This window comes from Atta colombica, unplaced genomic scaffold (assembly GCF_001594045.1).
Source record: "Atta colombica isolate Treedump-2 unplaced genomic scaffold, Acol1.0 scaffold13, whole genome shotgun sequence".
Lineage (NCBI taxonomy): Eukaryota > Metazoa > Arthropoda > Insecta > Hymenoptera > Formicidae > Atta > Atta colombica.
The window spans coordinates 1,083,615-1,102,058 of NW_017259217.1; the positions used below are offsets into that span (position 1 = coordinate 1,083,615).

General features: G+C 32.7%; 2 protein-coding genes across 3 annotated transcripts; one reads left to right on the top strand and one right to left on the bottom strand.

Annotated features, from left to right (window-relative positions):
- The first annotated feature begins 10,831 nt into the window (after positions 1 to 10,831).
- On the top strand, positions 10,832 to 14,562 carry LOC108684254 (NADH-cytochrome b5 reductase 3). Of its 2 annotated transcripts, none has more exons than XM_018188481.1 (4): positions 10,832 to 11,034; positions 12,701 to 13,033; positions 13,110 to 13,298; positions 13,770 to 14,562. In XM_018188481.1, exons 1-4 carry the CDS (start codon positions 11,011 to 11,013, stop codon positions 14,151 to 14,153), a joined length of 930 nt encoding a protein of 309 aa, XP_018043970.1. In that variant the 5' UTR covers positions 10,832 to 11,010; the 3' UTR covers positions 14,154 to 14,562. The 2 variants fall into 2 exon arrangements, with proteins under 2 accessions (XP_018043970.1, XP_018043972.1); XM_018188483.1 differs by lacking the exon at positions 10,832 to 11,034 and adding an exon at positions 11,739 to 12,258.
- A 294-nt stretch (positions 14,563 to 14,856) lies between these two features.
- LOC108684250 (T-complex protein 1 subunit beta) lies at positions 14,857 to 18,159 on the bottom strand. The gene is made up of 7 exons (XM_018188478.1): positions 18,029 to 18,159; positions 17,400 to 17,709; positions 16,458 to 16,894; positions 16,296 to 16,373; positions 15,987 to 16,211; positions 15,415 to 15,796; positions 14,857 to 15,297 (listed from the first exon to the last, which is right to left on the bottom strand). The coding sequence occupies exons 1-7, from the start codon at positions 18,029 to 18,031 to the stop codon at positions 15,125 to 15,127; spliced, it is 1,608 nt and encodes a 535-aa protein (XP_018043967.1). The 5' UTR covers positions 18,032 to 18,159; the 3' UTR covers positions 14,857 to 15,124.
- Positions 18,160 to 18,444: the final 285 nt, after the last annotated feature.

The window sequence follows — 18,444 nt, forward strand, 5'->3', positions numbered from 1 at the left end:
GCTCAATGGAAACATATTATAAAGCGTTATGTATTTTGAAGGTTAGATAATCTATCATGCAATGACCTAGTTTATATCGAGCACTTTATATGCGTATTAAGGCTACGTTCCAAAACGTCCTCTCCGAAAAAAATTTTACTCAAAATATATAGTACATATAACATATGCTAGAGTAAAATTTTCTTCGAAGGACGTTTTGAAATATAGTTTAGATGTCACATCCACATCAAATTACTTGATACGCTTAATATAAACACTGGCGGATTATTTTGATCTGATACTTCTGAATCACGAATATCAGACCAATACGCGTATCAAATGGTATCAAAGAATCTCAGCATACTGTAAACGTTGAGTTCATTTTGGATCGTATATTAAAAATTCGCCATTGCTTTTAAGTTCAAGTTAGAATTAGAAGTTTTATATCTTGAAAAGCAATAAAGACATCATGTCACCTAACCTGACCTGTTTTGAGGTAGATTGATGTAAATAAGGACGTATCAAATATTTAATCCGCAACAATTTGATACGCATACTAATACCATTTAATTTAACGGTCAATCGACAATGTGATTCATTAATGGCTGATATATATTTTCAAACATGTTAATTGATTGCAAGACAGAGAGGATCTCGAATCTCTTTGTCCTATAGCCAATTAAAAGGCTTGAAAAATTTATCATACGATAAAAAATGGACGTATGTAATATTGGCCTAATAGATAACATCAGCTGTTAATGAATCGCATTGTCGATTGCATGACAAATTATATAAAATATAATTTCAAAATATACATGTACTGCCTTACTGCTTTTTTATAATTTTATTTTCTCGATGTATCTTTATATAGTAAAATATATAACAACGTACGTATTTTAATACAAATCAAGCACGTACTGATAAAAAACATCAAAATGATAAAAGCTCCTATATGTGTACGATGTGACATAAGGCTGCGTTCCCATGGCGAAAGAAGCCTCATTCTACATCTCTCCTCAATATTCCGTTTCGCTGTTTCTTTCTCCAGGACACAGTCTAAGTAAACGTTGTTAAATATGCATGAATTTAAAACTTTTTAAAATCTTCATAAATGCGCCAATGTATGAAATAAACATGAATTACGTATAGATAGAAATCATTGACTTGATAAAAAAAGCTATAAGCCGATCAGTGAGCCATTTGGATATGTGCACGTATACATTAGGAGGGCCTTACCTTAAATGTGGATAATTTATGCATCGAATGACAAATTTTTTAAACGTATGGTATAAAATAAGACGTAATTAAGACGTATATAAAATCATGTGATATCTAATAATACAGTATTCAATAATGCGATATCCAATAATACGATGTCCAACAATGCGTATCCACTAATGCAATGTCCAGCAATGCGTGTCCAATAATGCGATGTCCAATAATGCCATGTCCAATAATGCAGTGTCCAATCGTGCAATGTTCGTGTTCAATTATACGGTCTCCAATAATGCAGTGTCCAACTGTGCGGTGTCCAATCGTGCGTGTGCAATCGTGCGGTGTCCAATAATTATATGTCCAAAAGAAAGTCCCGTTGGGATGCAGTGAAGGATGTTACCTAAGACACATATATGGGATTGCAGTTATGCTAGGAAGGAAAGAAAGAGAGGCAGGGAAACAGTGATTTTAATTGGAAAAAGAAAAGGATGGAGGAATAAGTAAAATAGGTTAATTAGCAAAGAATGGAAAGTAATCAGAGTTAATGATGGGTAGAGAAAAGATAAATATAGTCTCAGTATACGGAGAATAAGAAAGTAAAAATTTGGATATAAAGATGGAAAAGATTAAGGAGGAATGTATAGAAAGAAAGAATGTAATTAGGAGGAGAGGATTTATGATAGAGAGGATAGATGTAACAAGGATAAGGTGATAGGAAATGGAGGTAGAGGTTTTATAGAACTGGTAACGGAATGTGGCACATTCTGAATGAAAGATCAAGAAGCGACTGGGAAGAGGAATATATGTATGTGGGAGCAAGAGGTAGCTCGATATACGATGATTAACGATAATGTTTGCGATAAAATTGTAAAATTTAGGATCGACGCGAGAGTCCGAACTCGGACCACTCAGCATTAGAGGAAGGAACTGTTATAGAAAATGACGCGGAAGAGGACAATGTCATCAAGGAAGAAGAAATTATCGTATGGAATAGGGAGACCATAGAAAGCTACACGGAGGATAAATGATGAGGAAGATATGGATAAAGGAAAGAGAAATAATGATGAAGAGATGAAAACTAGTGGGAGGAATTAAAATAGATTATGTTCAATAATGTCGTGAAGAAGAAAGTCAAAAGGAGGAAAAGGTACATAGATTACAAAAACTGGTGGGATATTAGCTGCTCCAAGAAAAAGAGAGAGGTGAAAAGAATATGTAGGAAATGGAAAAATGGAAAAGAAATATTTGGAGAAGAGGAAAGAGTTCAGAGAATTATTGGAGAAGAAACAAAAAGAAAAAAGAGAAGAAGAAGAGGAGGAGGAATTGAAGAAGTTGAAGAGGGAAGCAGACGTATGGAAATACATTAATAGGAAGAGAGGTAAGAAGATATGGAAAAAGAATAATATAAAGGACGAAGAATGGAGGAAATATTTTAAGAAGCTGTTAGATGATACTAAAGTGGATGAAAATAAAGTAGAGCACCGGTCAGTTCTCTAAGCTAGAGGAAGAAGAAGAAGATATAAATAAAGAAAAAAGTAAAGAAGAAGGATTGAAGACTGAAAAAATTGGTAAGGTATTGCGTAAAATAAAGAAGAAAAAGGCGGCAGGAATAGATAGTATGCCTATGGAAGCTTGGATATATGCAGGTAAGGATTTACGGAAGAGGCTAGTGGAACTATAAAAAGTGTGGAGTACAAGCAAGATGCCGCAAGATTGGAAGGAAAATATAATTGTTCCTCTATACAAAAGAGAAGACGAGGAGAAAGTAATAAATTACAGGAGTGTCTCGTTACAGTGTACGGTGTATAAAATATATATGCAGAAGTAATAAGGTATAGAAAAGGAAGTTGAAACCAAAGATATGATTCTAAAAAGTCAAGCTGGATTTAGAAGAAGAAGGTCAACAACGGATAATATTTTCATACTGATGCATTTGATGCAGAGAAAAAGAAATCAGGAAGAAGGAAGGAGAAAAATATATATGATTGCAGATTTAAAAGCTTTGATAAGATAGATAAGGGCAAACTTTGGGAAATTCTTAGAGGCAAGGGTGTAAGTGAATATTTGGTAAGGAAGATAGAGAAAATGTATGGAGAAATAGAAGTGAGAAGGATAAGGACGAAGCAAGGATATACGCAATAATTCAGAACAATGAAAGGCAGGGCTGTGTGATGAGTCCATTGTTGTTCAATTTATATATTGCGGACATAGATAATGAATTAGAGAAAAAAGGAATAGAAGAAGTTAGATATGGTATAAGATATGGTCTTTAGCATATGCGGATGACTTAGTTTTAGTTATAATAGGGAGGCGTTACTGGATATGATGAGCACGTTAAAATAATTTTTGGAGAAGAAGAAACTGGAGCTGTGCACAAAAAAGACGAAAAATAATTGTATCTGGAGGGAGGGGAAAAAAAAGAAAAGAGAAATGGAAATGGAGGAGTAAGGAATTAGAAGAGGTACAGGAATTTAAATATTTAGGTTTTAATTTAGATAGAAAAGGGGATTATAAAAGGCATATTTAAAAAAAGTAGAAAAGGAAAAATGGTAGCAAGAAAGATATGGGGCTTAGGGGAAAGGCTATGCAAAAATGACTTTAATAGAAGATGGATGCTATTAAATATCTGGTATAAAGTGTAATGGCATATGGAGTGGAATTATGGGACTGGGAAGAAAAAAAGCGAACTAGAAAAGATAATGTTAAGACTATGTCAGGTGGATTTTCAAATTAGATTTCTGCACTCCAAGATATGTAATTATGAGGGAGCTGGTAATGAATAAGTTCAAAATAGAATGGGATGGGATGGGAGGGCAAGAAAATACGAGGAAAAGATTAAATTTGGCAACACAGGTATTAGATGTACAACTTTGCTTCCGCCGTCTTTTCCGAAATTCGAGGCTTTATTGTAAAAAACTGGTTATACATTTATGATTCAAAGTATTGTCCATCGCTGGCCACTACTTTCTCCATCTTTCGGCTTTCGGGTAGCGTACGAATCCCGTGTCGAAAAAACTGGTCTTTTGAGGCTATCCACGAATCGATCCAATTTTTTACTTCTTCATAAGACCGGAAGTGCTGGTCAGCCAGGCCGTGTGCCATTGATCGAAACAAGTGATAGTCAGAGGGAGCAACATCTGGAGAATACGGCGGGTGGGGTAGGACTTCCCATTTCAACGTTTCCAAGTATGTCTTGACCTTTTCGCAACATGGGTTCGAGCATTGTCATGCTGCAAAATCACTTTTATCGTGTCTCTCGTTGTATTGCGGCCGTTTGTTCTTTCAATGCTCGACTAAAACGCATCAATTGCATCCGATCGCCTGTGATTGTTTCAGTCGGTTTTAACAGTTCATAATACACTACGCCAAGCTGGTCCCACCAAATACAGAGCATGACCTTGGACGTCAAAATCACCGTTCTTGAAGCGTTGAAACCACTCACGATGTTCTTTCACTAATAGCGGCCTCATCATAAGTATTTGAGAGCATTCGATGAGCCTTAGCTGCAGATTTCTTCATATTGAAGCAAAAAATTAAAATCTCCCGCAAATGACGAGAATTTGGCTTGTAAACTGACATTTTCAATCGAGAATAATTTTATGATGCAGACACAAATCGACTAATGTTTCTATGGGGTTATGTTGCCTAAGTTTATTGTATGACGTCTATGATCTATTTATTTCGATCATCACTTACCGCTAAATCTATAGGAAAACGGCGGAAGCAAAGTTGTACACCTATAATAAAAACGGATGGGGAATTGAATCTAGGAAAGTAATGGGACATGGGAACAAAAGTTTTGAAAAAGATTTAATAAATAGGGAAAGGGATTTACAGAGACAATAAGAAAAGAAAAGAATAGATAGAATAGATATCTTTTATTATATCAAGATATAATAAAAGATATAAAGAGATAAATATGGAGAATAAGGTATCAAATTATTTGAGAGTAGAGAATATGGAATGGAAGAGAGGAGATGAGAGCGTTATTTAAATTAAAATTTTAAGAAATTATTTATTACTTTAGGCATCAATTTTTTTTATAGATATTTAGCATCCGGCAGTTTGATGGCATCACTTGCGATGTATAAGCAGAAGTACTGTTTCTGGTATAATATAAAAAACATGCGGTTATTTGGGAAGTTCTGCAACTTCAAGTTTTAGAACAACCTTCTCAACAAAATCGGATAAAAATTGAATTTTTTAAAAGATGAAAGTTCCCATATTACATAGGAGCTATTGATGGGAAACACGTTGTGTTCCGATTGTAGATGTTCTACATTGTAGAATCAGCATAATATAATATTAGGTGTAGTAAAAAGAAATCCATTATTTTTGCATGAAATTGAATGAAAAAATAATGGATTTCTTTTTATTACACCTAATATATTGTAATGTAAATAAAAATGAAAGCAAATCTAATTTAACCTCATCTAATTAGAATTATTTTTATAAATATTTCATTACTTACAGGATTGTCCATTATGTACAATGTATATCAATTGCGCGCAAATTGTTCGACGTATGTTATTGGACGAAAAAGTTGATTCTTGATGAACATTTTTATATGATAAGCATCATTGCATGATAAAACATTGCTAGCTGAAATATCTAGAAATCAAGCTCTCTTATTGGATATCAAACATCGTACATCAGATGCTGTACGCAGTGTGAATGCTATATTATCAAAAGGAATCTGAATGTTTTCTACATGCACCCGGAATCTGAACTCAGCCTAGGGTGTCATTCTATAGAGCGGAAATTGGCAACGGAACGAAACTCGCGGAATCAACAATAAATCACAATAAATCACAACAATTCCGTTTTCTTTCTTACGCTTTATCTCCCATTTGCTTTATGTCCCATTGAGCGGAATAAGCGGAAGCGGAACACGCAGAATAAAATCTTTATAATAAATAATATAAATACTTTTTATGTTATTTACAATACTTATAATAATAAAAATAGTATTTTAATGTAAATATAATAAATATATAAAATATATAACAAGTTGGTGAACATTAGAACTTCTTTAGCAGTAAAATATTTTTAACATAATCATAAAATTATCTTATGATTGATTGAAACTTCATTCCGCTGCCGCGTTTACCGTTCAATGGGACAAAGAAAGAAAATAAACGGAATCGGAAGAAAACAAAAAACAGTATGTAACTAATCGCATGGACAATAGCTGTAATATATATATTGCAGCATATAATATTGAGATTATGTGCAACTTTCATTCATTCCGCAAATTGTAATAGTGAAATTATAACGAAAATAGCAGAACAACTATGATTCATCGTGATTCCGCGAGTTCCGTTCCGTTGTCAATTTCCGCTCTATGAGACGACACTCTTAAGGTGCTTTTTCATGAGCGTCAGTTGACACGTCAAGTTGTCAACAATTGTAATCATATTAGTTTCAATTGAATGGTTCAGATTTTCCAACTTCTAAGCGTTGCGCGCGAAAGAACTTTTTTTAAAAGAAGCGAAATAGATTCATTAAATATTATATATATATATATATATATATATATATATGTTACAGTAAAGTTATTACAGTAAAGTTTATACATTTTCAATATACAATAAATGTATTGAAGAAATAAATTTAATTTTAACAGGTTTTAGTAAATATTTGTGAATTTTGCGAAATTTGCGAAACTATATTATGAATATATTATATTGTGAATAAAGGTGAGATAGTTAATCATAATTGCGTGGATACCCAAATATTCTTGTAAATAGTAATTCAAGATATTTTTATCCACAATGTGGTAAGAGTTTATTCAGTTAAAAGTATTAATTTTATAAAACTCTTGATTTTTAGGTTAGAATTATATATTGAATTAAATAGAATTTTGTAAATAGAATTTCTTAATTTTATAATGTTTGCACATTCTATCATCCACTAGTAATATTTTATTAATGATGAACATATTTTTTTGAAAATAAATTGCTGCAACAAATCAATACTGTAATATAACCTACTTCTTTATGCGAATTACAAAAATATGATACGTGAAACTTTTTTCATTTGGGTTCAAAATATCGGCGTCATTTATGATAATTTAATCTTATCTTTATCTGATTTTTGAGCATCAACGCTCATGAAAAAGCACCTTTATGACTCTGCATACAGAACAACGCTTGCCGCGCGCCTTAACTTGTCGCACCAATAATTTTATGTTCTTTAAATCAAGCTACACTTCCTCGCAGATAAGAAATTTCAATTCTTTTCTTCAAATTAACATACATATATTTAGCACCTTATCTAGAAATAATCTGAACGCCAGACTCTTCAGGTCCTGCACTAATACTACGATAGATATTCACTGCTTTTGAGAGCAAAAATGGAACGAAAGGAGTTACAAAATCCCATAAGATAGATTTATCGCATATCGCGTAACCAATCAGTAAAACGCGAAACTTGTTATATCCCAGAGTTCGGTCGGCGAATAACTGAAATCCGAATAAATCTGGGATCAGTGAGTGTAAGATGTAAGGTTTCGCGTCGACACAGAAGTAAAATTTGTCCAATTAAAAAATTTGAATTAGCTAGAGTTGCGCGCTCGATACAACGACGAGTCGGTTCCGTGGAAGTTCAAGATGTATCTCTCGTCCTATTTAAATAACGAGAAATTCTACCAAAATTTCGGGGCAATCGCGGCAGCTCATGAAATTACGTACGGTGGCCAGCGACACGGAACATTCATTGCAGATCTCTAATCGTCCGGGGAACTCTAAATGGATGTAATGTCGCAATACTCCGAGATATTTCTCCTTCTCGATAGGTCGAGAGGTAGAGAGGTATAGCACTTGGGACATTTAGTCTTGCTATTTTCTGTATGACGAAAGAATAATGAGGATACACAGCATGCGCTACGTATCCACGTTGTGTAAGAGTTGGTTTCTAACGGATGATTGCCGGAAGGGCGCGAACGCGGATGCACCGGACACATGCTACGCACGAGCAGGATTCATGGTCCGCGGTGACCGAAATGTGATGAGGTGATGAGATTTTACCCTTATGATGAAGTCTTCGTCAGTAGTTGAGGCACGCGGGTTGGTCGGCATGGCCCTCAAACTTCCTACTGTCCAAGACTAGAAGTTGGATCCGTCTTCGTTAATTCATAGCTCTTATGTGCACAGTAATCTAAGTTCGTTAATTAAGTTATCACTAGTATGAATTGAACGTGAGAAAGTAATTAAGAAGGAATTTTATTGAGAAAGTTCACTCAGATTCAGCTGATAAGTATTTATTAATTATAATTCACCAAAATAGAGATTACACTTTTAGGTTAAATTTAGAGTAACATTTATGTTAAAAATAGAAATTAAGATTATTATTAGGTTCAGAATTATTTAGATTTAAAATTACTTAGATTTAGAATTACTTAGATTTAAGATTTGAATTAGATTTGATTAAAAAAGAGATTGAAACAGATCCGTAAGTTACGACTAATTTGACTGTTTCATACGCGGCGCGCAAAACTAGAGAGACGATTCGCCGAGGGAAGAGGACTTGAAAAATTTTCGCTCGAGGGCACTCTCGGCCCAGACTCTAAGACGTTGCTTTCATTACTAACTACTTTTCTACCTCTATTGCCCCGAGAGCGTTTTCGACAAAGAATCCGTTATCGCCCTGTCAGGGCGCATGTGATGGGGAAGACGTCAGGTTCTGGCGGTCTTGTATGTATCGCGCCGATCTATAAGTGAAAAAATGTTTGCGATTTGTCCAAAGGTGATTTGGATAAGATTTAAAAGATACTGCGGACGTGACAAATCACAACAGCGGATTACTTTTGATTGGTTACGCAGTACGCAATACGCGATAAATACACCTCATGAGACTTTAGCCTTACTTCCAATCAAGCGAAATGTTGATTAGCTGTCGCGCCAATTTATATTAGTACAATGGCCTAGTTTCCATCGAATTTGACTGTAACAGGGAAATATTCGATTGCAGTTGGTTCTTTACATTCTGATCCGGTTTAAACTCGAAAGTAAGCCAATGATAATTACAAATGTCCTGAGATAAAAATCATAAGGACGATTTTAATGTCTGGATCAGAATAGGATCAATTTGATCAAATTAGGATATCCTAAGAAAATACATTGCCATGTCAAGTTGTAAATAATATAATATTATTTACAAATTAAAGTCAAATTTCTTTCCTATTCTGAAAACAAAACTTAAGTTCATGTCTCTCCTCTGAATTCTTTTTTCAATCTACAAGACGCAGTTATATATCTTTTCCTTACTCAATAAAATTTGGTAATTTATCAATATTAAAATATTTAGATGAAGTTTCAAAACCTCCGATTTTCTTGTTATTTGACTGTATTATTACAAATATGATAATGAAAATTGGCGATAAGATCATTTTCAAGGTCAAATACTTAAAAAACGATTTTTTAATATTTTTTTGATTTTCTACGCGAAATGCGTAAATCTTGTCGCCAAAAGATATATAACTATGTCTTGTATATTAAAAAGAAAATTTAGAGTAGAAACATGAACTTAAATTATGTTTCCAGAATAGGAAAACAATTTAACTTTAATTTGTAAATTATAATTATTACTACTCTCATCTCTCCTCTGCTTAGGGGCGTACAACTTTCACGCGAAGGAGGTGGACTTCCACTCCACCTCTCCTCCCTTACTTAGAAGTGCACGTGAAACGCGTGAGTAATGTGAAAAAAATCGTTTTTCAAGTATTTGATATTGAAAATGATCTTGTTGTCAATTTTCATTATCATATTCGTAATTATCTCAAAATATAGTAGTATATCAAGCAACAAGAAAATCAGGGAGAGGTTCTCCCTTTCGGAACTCTATGCTAATATTTATATATTATTTCTCTTTTAACAAGTACAATAAATATACTATATATGCTACATTTCTTTTAAATTTTCTCACTTTACATTTATTATCGTCATACATGGTAAATACCCCTGAATACATGATCTAAATGCAAGAAGAATGTAATGCAATAAGAATGCAATGTCGAAAAATTCAGTTCTGTTGGGTCACAGATAATTTAGAAAAAAAAGATCAGGATATTAAGTTTAAAACGTAGGAATTTCGATTACAAAATCTGATATATATCCTTGAACTGTCCAAGAAAAGTTAGTTGTAATGTTACCGTTATTATATCAATGACCAATAGAATCATTCATATGAAAAAACGTCACTATGAGATCATTAAATGACAGTCGCGTATCTCAAACACAATACCACATGCTTTGTAGCCAAAGAGATTTTCAGAATATGTAGAAGAAAAAAAATTATAGAAACAAGAGATAAAAATAAAAACATTTAATATAAAAAAAGAAAAGAGGAATAAAGAAAAGGAGATAAAATACAAGAAGAAAAAAAGAAAGAGGAATAATTAGAAATTTATTTATATTACACATTGAGTATAATTTTTTAGCATGTTTATCATATTGTTTTAAAATAATTAATATTTTAAATATTATCAAAATGTATGCTATAGAAAATAAAGTAACCGAAATCGACGTTGTTTAAATTGGTTTTGAAACACTTTGTCTCTCTCTTCTGGGAAAGTGGATAGAAGATGTTGCGATTACATCACTGCCAATGATAACGATGTAATACGTTTCTTGACGTAACTCAAGAGAACGCAAGTCTCTCACTCCTTATACGTCTCTCATCACAAATAAATCTATTTGATTAATTCAACAATATATAACGTGCGTCGAGCAACCCATAGAAATTTTATGTGTGTGTGTGTGTGTGTGTGTGTGTGTGTGTGTGTGTGCGTCTTTCAATGAAACTGGAATAGAAAATATGAACGCAATAATTGATTCTCAAGTATGTATAATATAATATATATTTTAGATTGATGGAGATAAATCATTACGTCGGAATATGCTTTGCACGATGTTACATAAAGCATCCAATTGCGTTTTAAAAATTATCACGATATAAGTGTAATGAAAGAAAAAGCTATATATAACTCTTACACACAATTAAAATACAGCAATACTTACTGCGCGGCAGTTTTTATATAAGCCAAAGATAAGAAAAGAATTAAATGTAGAATCGATAGATTATTTATGTTAACCATCCGATGTTTGTACTTAATATATAATAATATATAATAATCATTTAGTGAGAATTATATCATTTTACATGGATAAACTGTAATATATAATAATTTATTTAACATTTAAAACAAAATAAATTTTCAATTATTTTTAATGCAAATAAATTTCTTGGAAATCAAAGAAAGGAAAAAAGACAAAATGCAATTAAAAATGCTTGTTAATTTATCGATAATTAGTTTATTAAAACAGCATTTATGGTATTTTATAAACGCGGATAGACTTATCAATTTATTGCTTAATACAAAGAAAGAATAATCAGATTAGAGATAAATGAATTTATAATATAATTAGAAATGTTGCAAGAAATTCCAATAGATTAATCGGAATTTAATTCAAAAGTTGCTCTAAATAAATCAATATCTAATATCAGATATAACCCGGTATGAACTAAGATAATTAAGTATTTAAAAAAAAAGAAAAAGAAAAACATAGAACATGTAAGCAAAAAAATAGTGTTAAATGTATAATTCGTTCGCATTCCTCGCTGATTGCGATACGAAAGTAGTGATAATGCATCGAGATATGCATAATAGGTATGTAATAAGACTCGGGGCCCGAGGCAATCTCTTGCGTCGATCAGCCGATGACAAAAAGGCACGTGTTTTCAGCGTAATAATATGTTGCTGCGAGTAATGCGGCTATAAATATTCGTGTCTAATGTTTCTATTCCGAAAACGTAAGAAGCCGAGTCTATTTTAACGGATTGGAGCGAGTTCCGGAATCGACGGTACTCGTCCCGTTGACTCTACAAACGGTAGACGGTACAGACGCCGGCGGCGAATCGTTGCTTTGGCGAAAGTCGATCTGCGATCTCGATCACATGAGCTCGCGTCTCCGTAGAGTCCATAGTACAATTTTCTCCGCGCTGTCCTTTAACCTCTCGGTCCACGTGCATCTTTAATTCGCAATGTCGAATGTTCGAACATTGGTAAGGCCCGTTTCGACCGATCCGATCTCGCATACTATCATGCAAATCATATTGTTACGCGATTATCACCAGCTACAATTTGTACTTTGTACATAGGCGTGATGTTTTTTTTAAACGATGATTTAGTCAGAAAATTTTGATTTTAGAGATATTCTTCCTAAAGCATCTTATTAATTAATTATGCATGGATTATTTTATAAAAAATTGTGCAAATATTAATTTTTATATACGACATTATTTACTTGTATATTCTTGAAAACTTTATTTACAAAAATCTTAGAAATTTAATAGAATCTGTATCTGTAACACTTTTTAAGTGTGAAAATAAAATTCATGTATTAAAAAGAAAAAGATAAAATTTCAAAATTAAAAGAATAATGTTATATGTGTTATAACATTAACACATATAACATTATGTTAAAATAAAATTTTATATTTCTAGGTGTTACCAGTTTTGGCTGCGGTAGGAACAATAGTTGTTATAGGAGTAGCATTTAAAATATATAAATCCTGGAATGAAAAGAAGAAAAAATCTGCACAAATACTATTGGTTGATCCAGTAGTTAAGTATAGTCTACCTCTAATTCAAAAAGACATAATAAGTCACGATACAAGGAAATTTAGATTTGGATTACCTACACCAAATCATGTCCTGGGTCTGCCAATTGGTCAACATGTACATTTAACAGCAAAAATTGGAGAAGAGGTTGTAATACGTTCATATACACCTGTATCAAGTAATGATAATCGGGGCTACGTTGATCTGGTTATCAAGGTATAAAATGAGAATACAGAATTGATAAATAATATGGAATAAAAAAGAAAATCTGTTTTAATATTGTGATTTATAGGTATACTTCAAAAATGTGCATCCAAAATTCCCTGAAGGAGGAAAAATGTCTCAATATTTGGAAAATATGAACATAGGGGATACCATTGATTTTAGAGGTCCATCTGGTAGACTGGTTTACAAAGGACAAGGAAAGGTCACTATAAAGCTTCTTAGGAAGGAACCAGCTGTAGAATATAATGTTAAAAAGGCAAGTACATACTGCTCTGTGTATACATATATATAATATAGAATATAATTTTATTTTGTTAATATTAATCATTATTAAGAACAGCCCCTACTGAAAAAATCATCACAATGTTACATGATGAAATCATGTAATTAAAACATGTAAGTCACATAATGGATTGTTCTAAATCAGTACGTAATTTTTTTAAAAAATTACATGATATTAAAAATAATTTCATCTATCATGTGATGTTAGTTTATAGTTATCGAATTTTTAAGAATTGAATAATAGAAATAGAAGAAAAAAGAACATAGTATCATATGATTTTTCAAATTAATTTTAAAAAATTACATACTGATTTGGAACAATACATTACGTGGTTTATATGTTTTAATTACATGATTTCATCTTGCAACTGTATGACGTATTTTTTTTCAGTAGGAGCTCTTCTGTACATATATGTTAATAATAAATTTATGTAAATTTGTACAGATAGTTATGCTCGCTGGTGGTACGGGCATTACGCCAATGCTGCAACTAATTCGTGCAATAATAAAAGATCCTATGGACGAAACTCAAACTTCTTTGCTGTTCGCCAATCAAACAGAAAAAGATATCTTGTTACGAAACGAATTAGATGAAATTGCCAAGAAGTACCCGAATAAATTGAAACTTTGGTATACATTAGATTCAAGTAACGATAAATGGCCTTACAGTACAGGATATATAAGCACTGATATGATAGAAAAGCATATGTTTCCACCGTCACCTGACACTATCGTACTTATGTGCGGGCCACCTCCAATGATCAATTTCGCTTGTACTCCGAACCTTGATAAACTTGGCTACGATACTAAATTACGGTTCGCATATTAATCGATTGATCATTAAAATTGTATAGTTTGCATTATCTGATGGAAATTTATAGATTTTTTTTTTTAGTATTCTTCAAGTCAAGTTAAAGATCTGTTTTTTTGTTAATTGAATGTATAATCCGCTTTAATGAAGAATTTCAAATAATGTGGTTATACTTCAATCAGAGAGATTCGTATTGGAAGATTGAAACTTATTCATAAAGACACTTCCAATAGAGTATTGATGACTATTATATAAGCATATAGTCGTAAAACTTATAATAATCAATGAAATGCATGCACTAGTAGCTGTACTAGTAACCATACTAGCAGCATAGTGTGATCACTTTCCATGTAGTATAAGAATATCAATCTATAAAACATATTTAAAAGGCATGCCAGTCTTATTCTTTTTTGCTTTTTTTTTTGTTATTGGAACAGGCTGTGATTGCCGAATAAATAAAATTTATAGAGCTTAATTTAAGAAAAATAGTCACAAATCAAATACATGTGAAATGAATATTTACCTTATCACTAAAATATACTTTATTAAATCTTATATCTATATGTTTATTATTATAAAAATGACTTGTGTACAATTGTGGACAAATTAATAAAGTATATTGCTAGTATAATAAATATTCATGTAAAGTATTGCATCTCAAAGCATTTATTAATATTGAATCTATTGTAATGTTATAAAAAATTTTGAACATATATAGATGTGCTTCTTATTGTATAATATTTTATTTGTGAAAGATCGAGAAAATTGGAATATAATTCATATATAAATGACAAAATATTCAAAAAGTGGAATATATCTCCTTACTATCATTAGTACATTAATATTATCAAATGCGTTATCGACAATGAGATTAACACAATATTTAATTAAACACATTAATTAATTTAAGAGGCCACATGCATGAAAAATTGCAGGCAATTATGAAATCAAAGCGAGAGTAAACATTTATTTTTTTCTTAATGAATGAATTAACAACGTCCTCTGTCTTGTACGCGTTTTCTAGGAGCCGCGCGCAAAATATCGTCCACTCGAAGTATCATTTCTGCTGCTTCAGCCGCACTCACGAGAACTTGCCTCTTCACTACCCAAGATTCAGTGATTCCTAGCCGTTTCATACATCCGACTTTGCCCATTTCCATATCTGTAAGATTGGAGAACAAATTTAATTTAACTTGATTATTATGAAACCATTTAGCGCACAATTTATATATTTAAAAATATTTTCAGTGATAAAAGAATATAAAAATTTGAAACTTACCTAATCCCATGGTATTGCCCCCAGAATTATGCGCGGCTCTCAACTCACTAACCAATTGTGCCGAATCATAGCCAGCATTGTCGGCAATAATGGTTGGCAATTGCTGCAACGCTCGTGCAAAGGCTTCCATCGCAACAGCCTCTTTACCCGGCGTAGCCGCGGCCGCACGCATAACAGCGCAAGCCATAATCATCTCGCTGCATCCACCACCGTAAACTATTCTCGACTCGCGTACCGTAGCTGCTAAAACACAGAGCGCATCATGCAGTGATCTCTCAGCTTCGTCAATGATCTGTTGCGTTGCGCCACGAATAACAACGGTGCACGCTTCACCCAATGGAACTCCAGAGAATCTTAAGAGTGTATCTTCTCCTATCATAACCTGAAAAATATAACAATGCAATATAATTGATATATATTATAATTAAAGTTACAACAAAACTAATAATTACACGCGCGCGCTCACACACACACACACACACACACACACGCGCGCGCGCGCGCGCGCACAGAATCGAGCTCCACTATATGGAATATTATGTATGAATTACAAACGTAAATTATAAATTTACCTGTTCAATAAGATTGCATTTTCCCAATTTGACTAAATCGGGATTGTCAAAAGTACTAACAATCTCACCACCAGTAACAAGCGAAAGTCTTTCGATTCCATCAAAATCAGCATGCTCAATAGCCATAATTCCGGCATCAGCAAATAATTGTTCCGGATAATTGTATATCAATTGCCTATTGATAAAGACGTTGCAACCATGCTTCAAAATTTTGTCAATCTTATCCTGTGTAAATTCAGAAGATTATTATATAAATATTATATTAAATTTTATAAATATGTGTGAAGAACTTTTAGAAATATCCATTACCTTCATTTTTTCTTTTTCTGCAGCTTCTAATTCTGCTATCTTCGCCATTGAATCTACACGTACTCTAGAGCCAAATACCTATAAATAAATAAATGCGTATAACAGGTTTGTTAGGTTTGTTAAAAAATTAAGAAAAATATACATAATAGAAGGAACATAAACCTTGATTTTATCCGTGTCCATAGATGTATTAGCGATAAGTATACGTGCGTCAGAAACTTTTTGTGGTTGGTGAACACCCGGTTTTTTATCTAATAAAAATCCTTCATCTAAGAAGGAATCAGCAAGTGTTGCGCCACGTTTTTTTATAACTTGAATCGCAGACAAATTACCAGATCCTTTAAGACGCAATACTGCATCAACTGCAAGCTTGCTAAAGTGCTCCTTGTGCTGAGATAAAATCTTGGAACTTAATGTTGTACGAGCAATATTTAATAAATCCTCTCGAAATCGATCAGGATCTGCAGAATTGTCTGTGGCTGCATTTTTTAAAGCCTCATTCGCTACATTTGTAGCATTTCTCCAACCACTAATGATAGTTTGTGGATGAATCTTCTGATTCTCGATTAGCTTCTCAGCTTCTCGCAAAAGTTCAGCAGCTGTAAAAAAAAAGAAAATTAAAGATATTTAATAATATTTAAGATTAAATAATTTGAAAATTCAAGTGAGTAATCATATCATAAACAATTTATTATCATTTATACATGCTGTCTAAAAGATGTATATGTTCCTATATATCGATTACTGTGAAGTATACTAGGTCTAAAGGTTTAGGATGCTCTCATGGAATGCTAGAAATCTGGGTTCGACTGACTGAGGTAATATTTTTTGTAATAAATGTATTTACAGATTTTCAATATATTAATTACTTCTTGAAATGATGCCAATTAAACATAAAATTATTAAATTGCTAATCAATTTATGATATTACTATGGCAATTGTTACGTTTTTACATCTAGAAAATCAATTTGGCTTGTAATTTGAGAGACTACAAATGCGGTATATAAATTTATATGAAATTATTTAAAAGCATTCAAAATTCAGTTTTGATCAGTATAGGCTTTTTACTTAATAACTTAAAAACTTAATCATATCATATTTACCAAGAACAGTGACTGAAGTGGTACCATCACCCACTTCATCATCTTGGACACGAGACATATCTACCAAAATCTTGGCAGCAGGATTATCAATGCCAATACTTTTGAGGATAGTAGCACCATCATTAGTAACATGTACTTGTCCCAAGGATCTACCATGAGATACAAGTATCTTGTCCATGCCTTTAGGACCAAGAGTAGATTTGACCAGGTCTCCAATAGCTATAACTCCAACAAACGAGCTCAATCTAGCAATTTCTGCCTTCTCTTCTCCAGCTTCATTTTTGAGGATCCGCACTGGATTTAAGGAGACCTTACAATCAAATAAGATAAAAGAATTTATTTAGTTGCTTACGATAGAATTTTTCATTTAAAATATAATCATAACTGCTTTTAAGGTAACAACTATTAATATTTATGGGTACATGTGCGCGTCAGAGATTCAATCAGTTTAAAAGTCAATTGAAAATCTTAGTGTCTACAAAATGCATCAAAGTCATTTATCATACAATTATTATTTATTCCTTCAACGACACGTGAGCCATTTGCTTTCTGAAGACCGAGTTCTGACGATCACAGGAGAATCACTAGCATTTACTACATAGACGAGATTACTGGAGCGCAATAATTACCATGGTAAATCAATTGATGTACGCAGATACTTTTCTCCAAAAAATCACACAAATCGAAAATCCTCGATGACAGTCTAAACAGGACTTATGGGAGACGTTTGCGATTCAGGCATTTAGAGAGCTACCGCCATGCTGCGTGAACCGTTTCTATGAAGCGATTTGTTTTTCCATCTATTTGTGATTCGCTGCTTTTGGACATCAGGAAGTACAAAATCGAATTATAAATCCGATTGAGAAACACATGCGCGATTAAACCAATCAAAAAGAATTTTGAATATGTAGGATATGTATTTGCGATATTCGTTTTATAGCGAGTTATATTCTGAATTTAATTCCTTTTAGGTTCGGTTTATATGCGATCAGTCAATTGATTTGCCACATTATTTTTTAGCAATAATAAAAAAAATATTAAATAT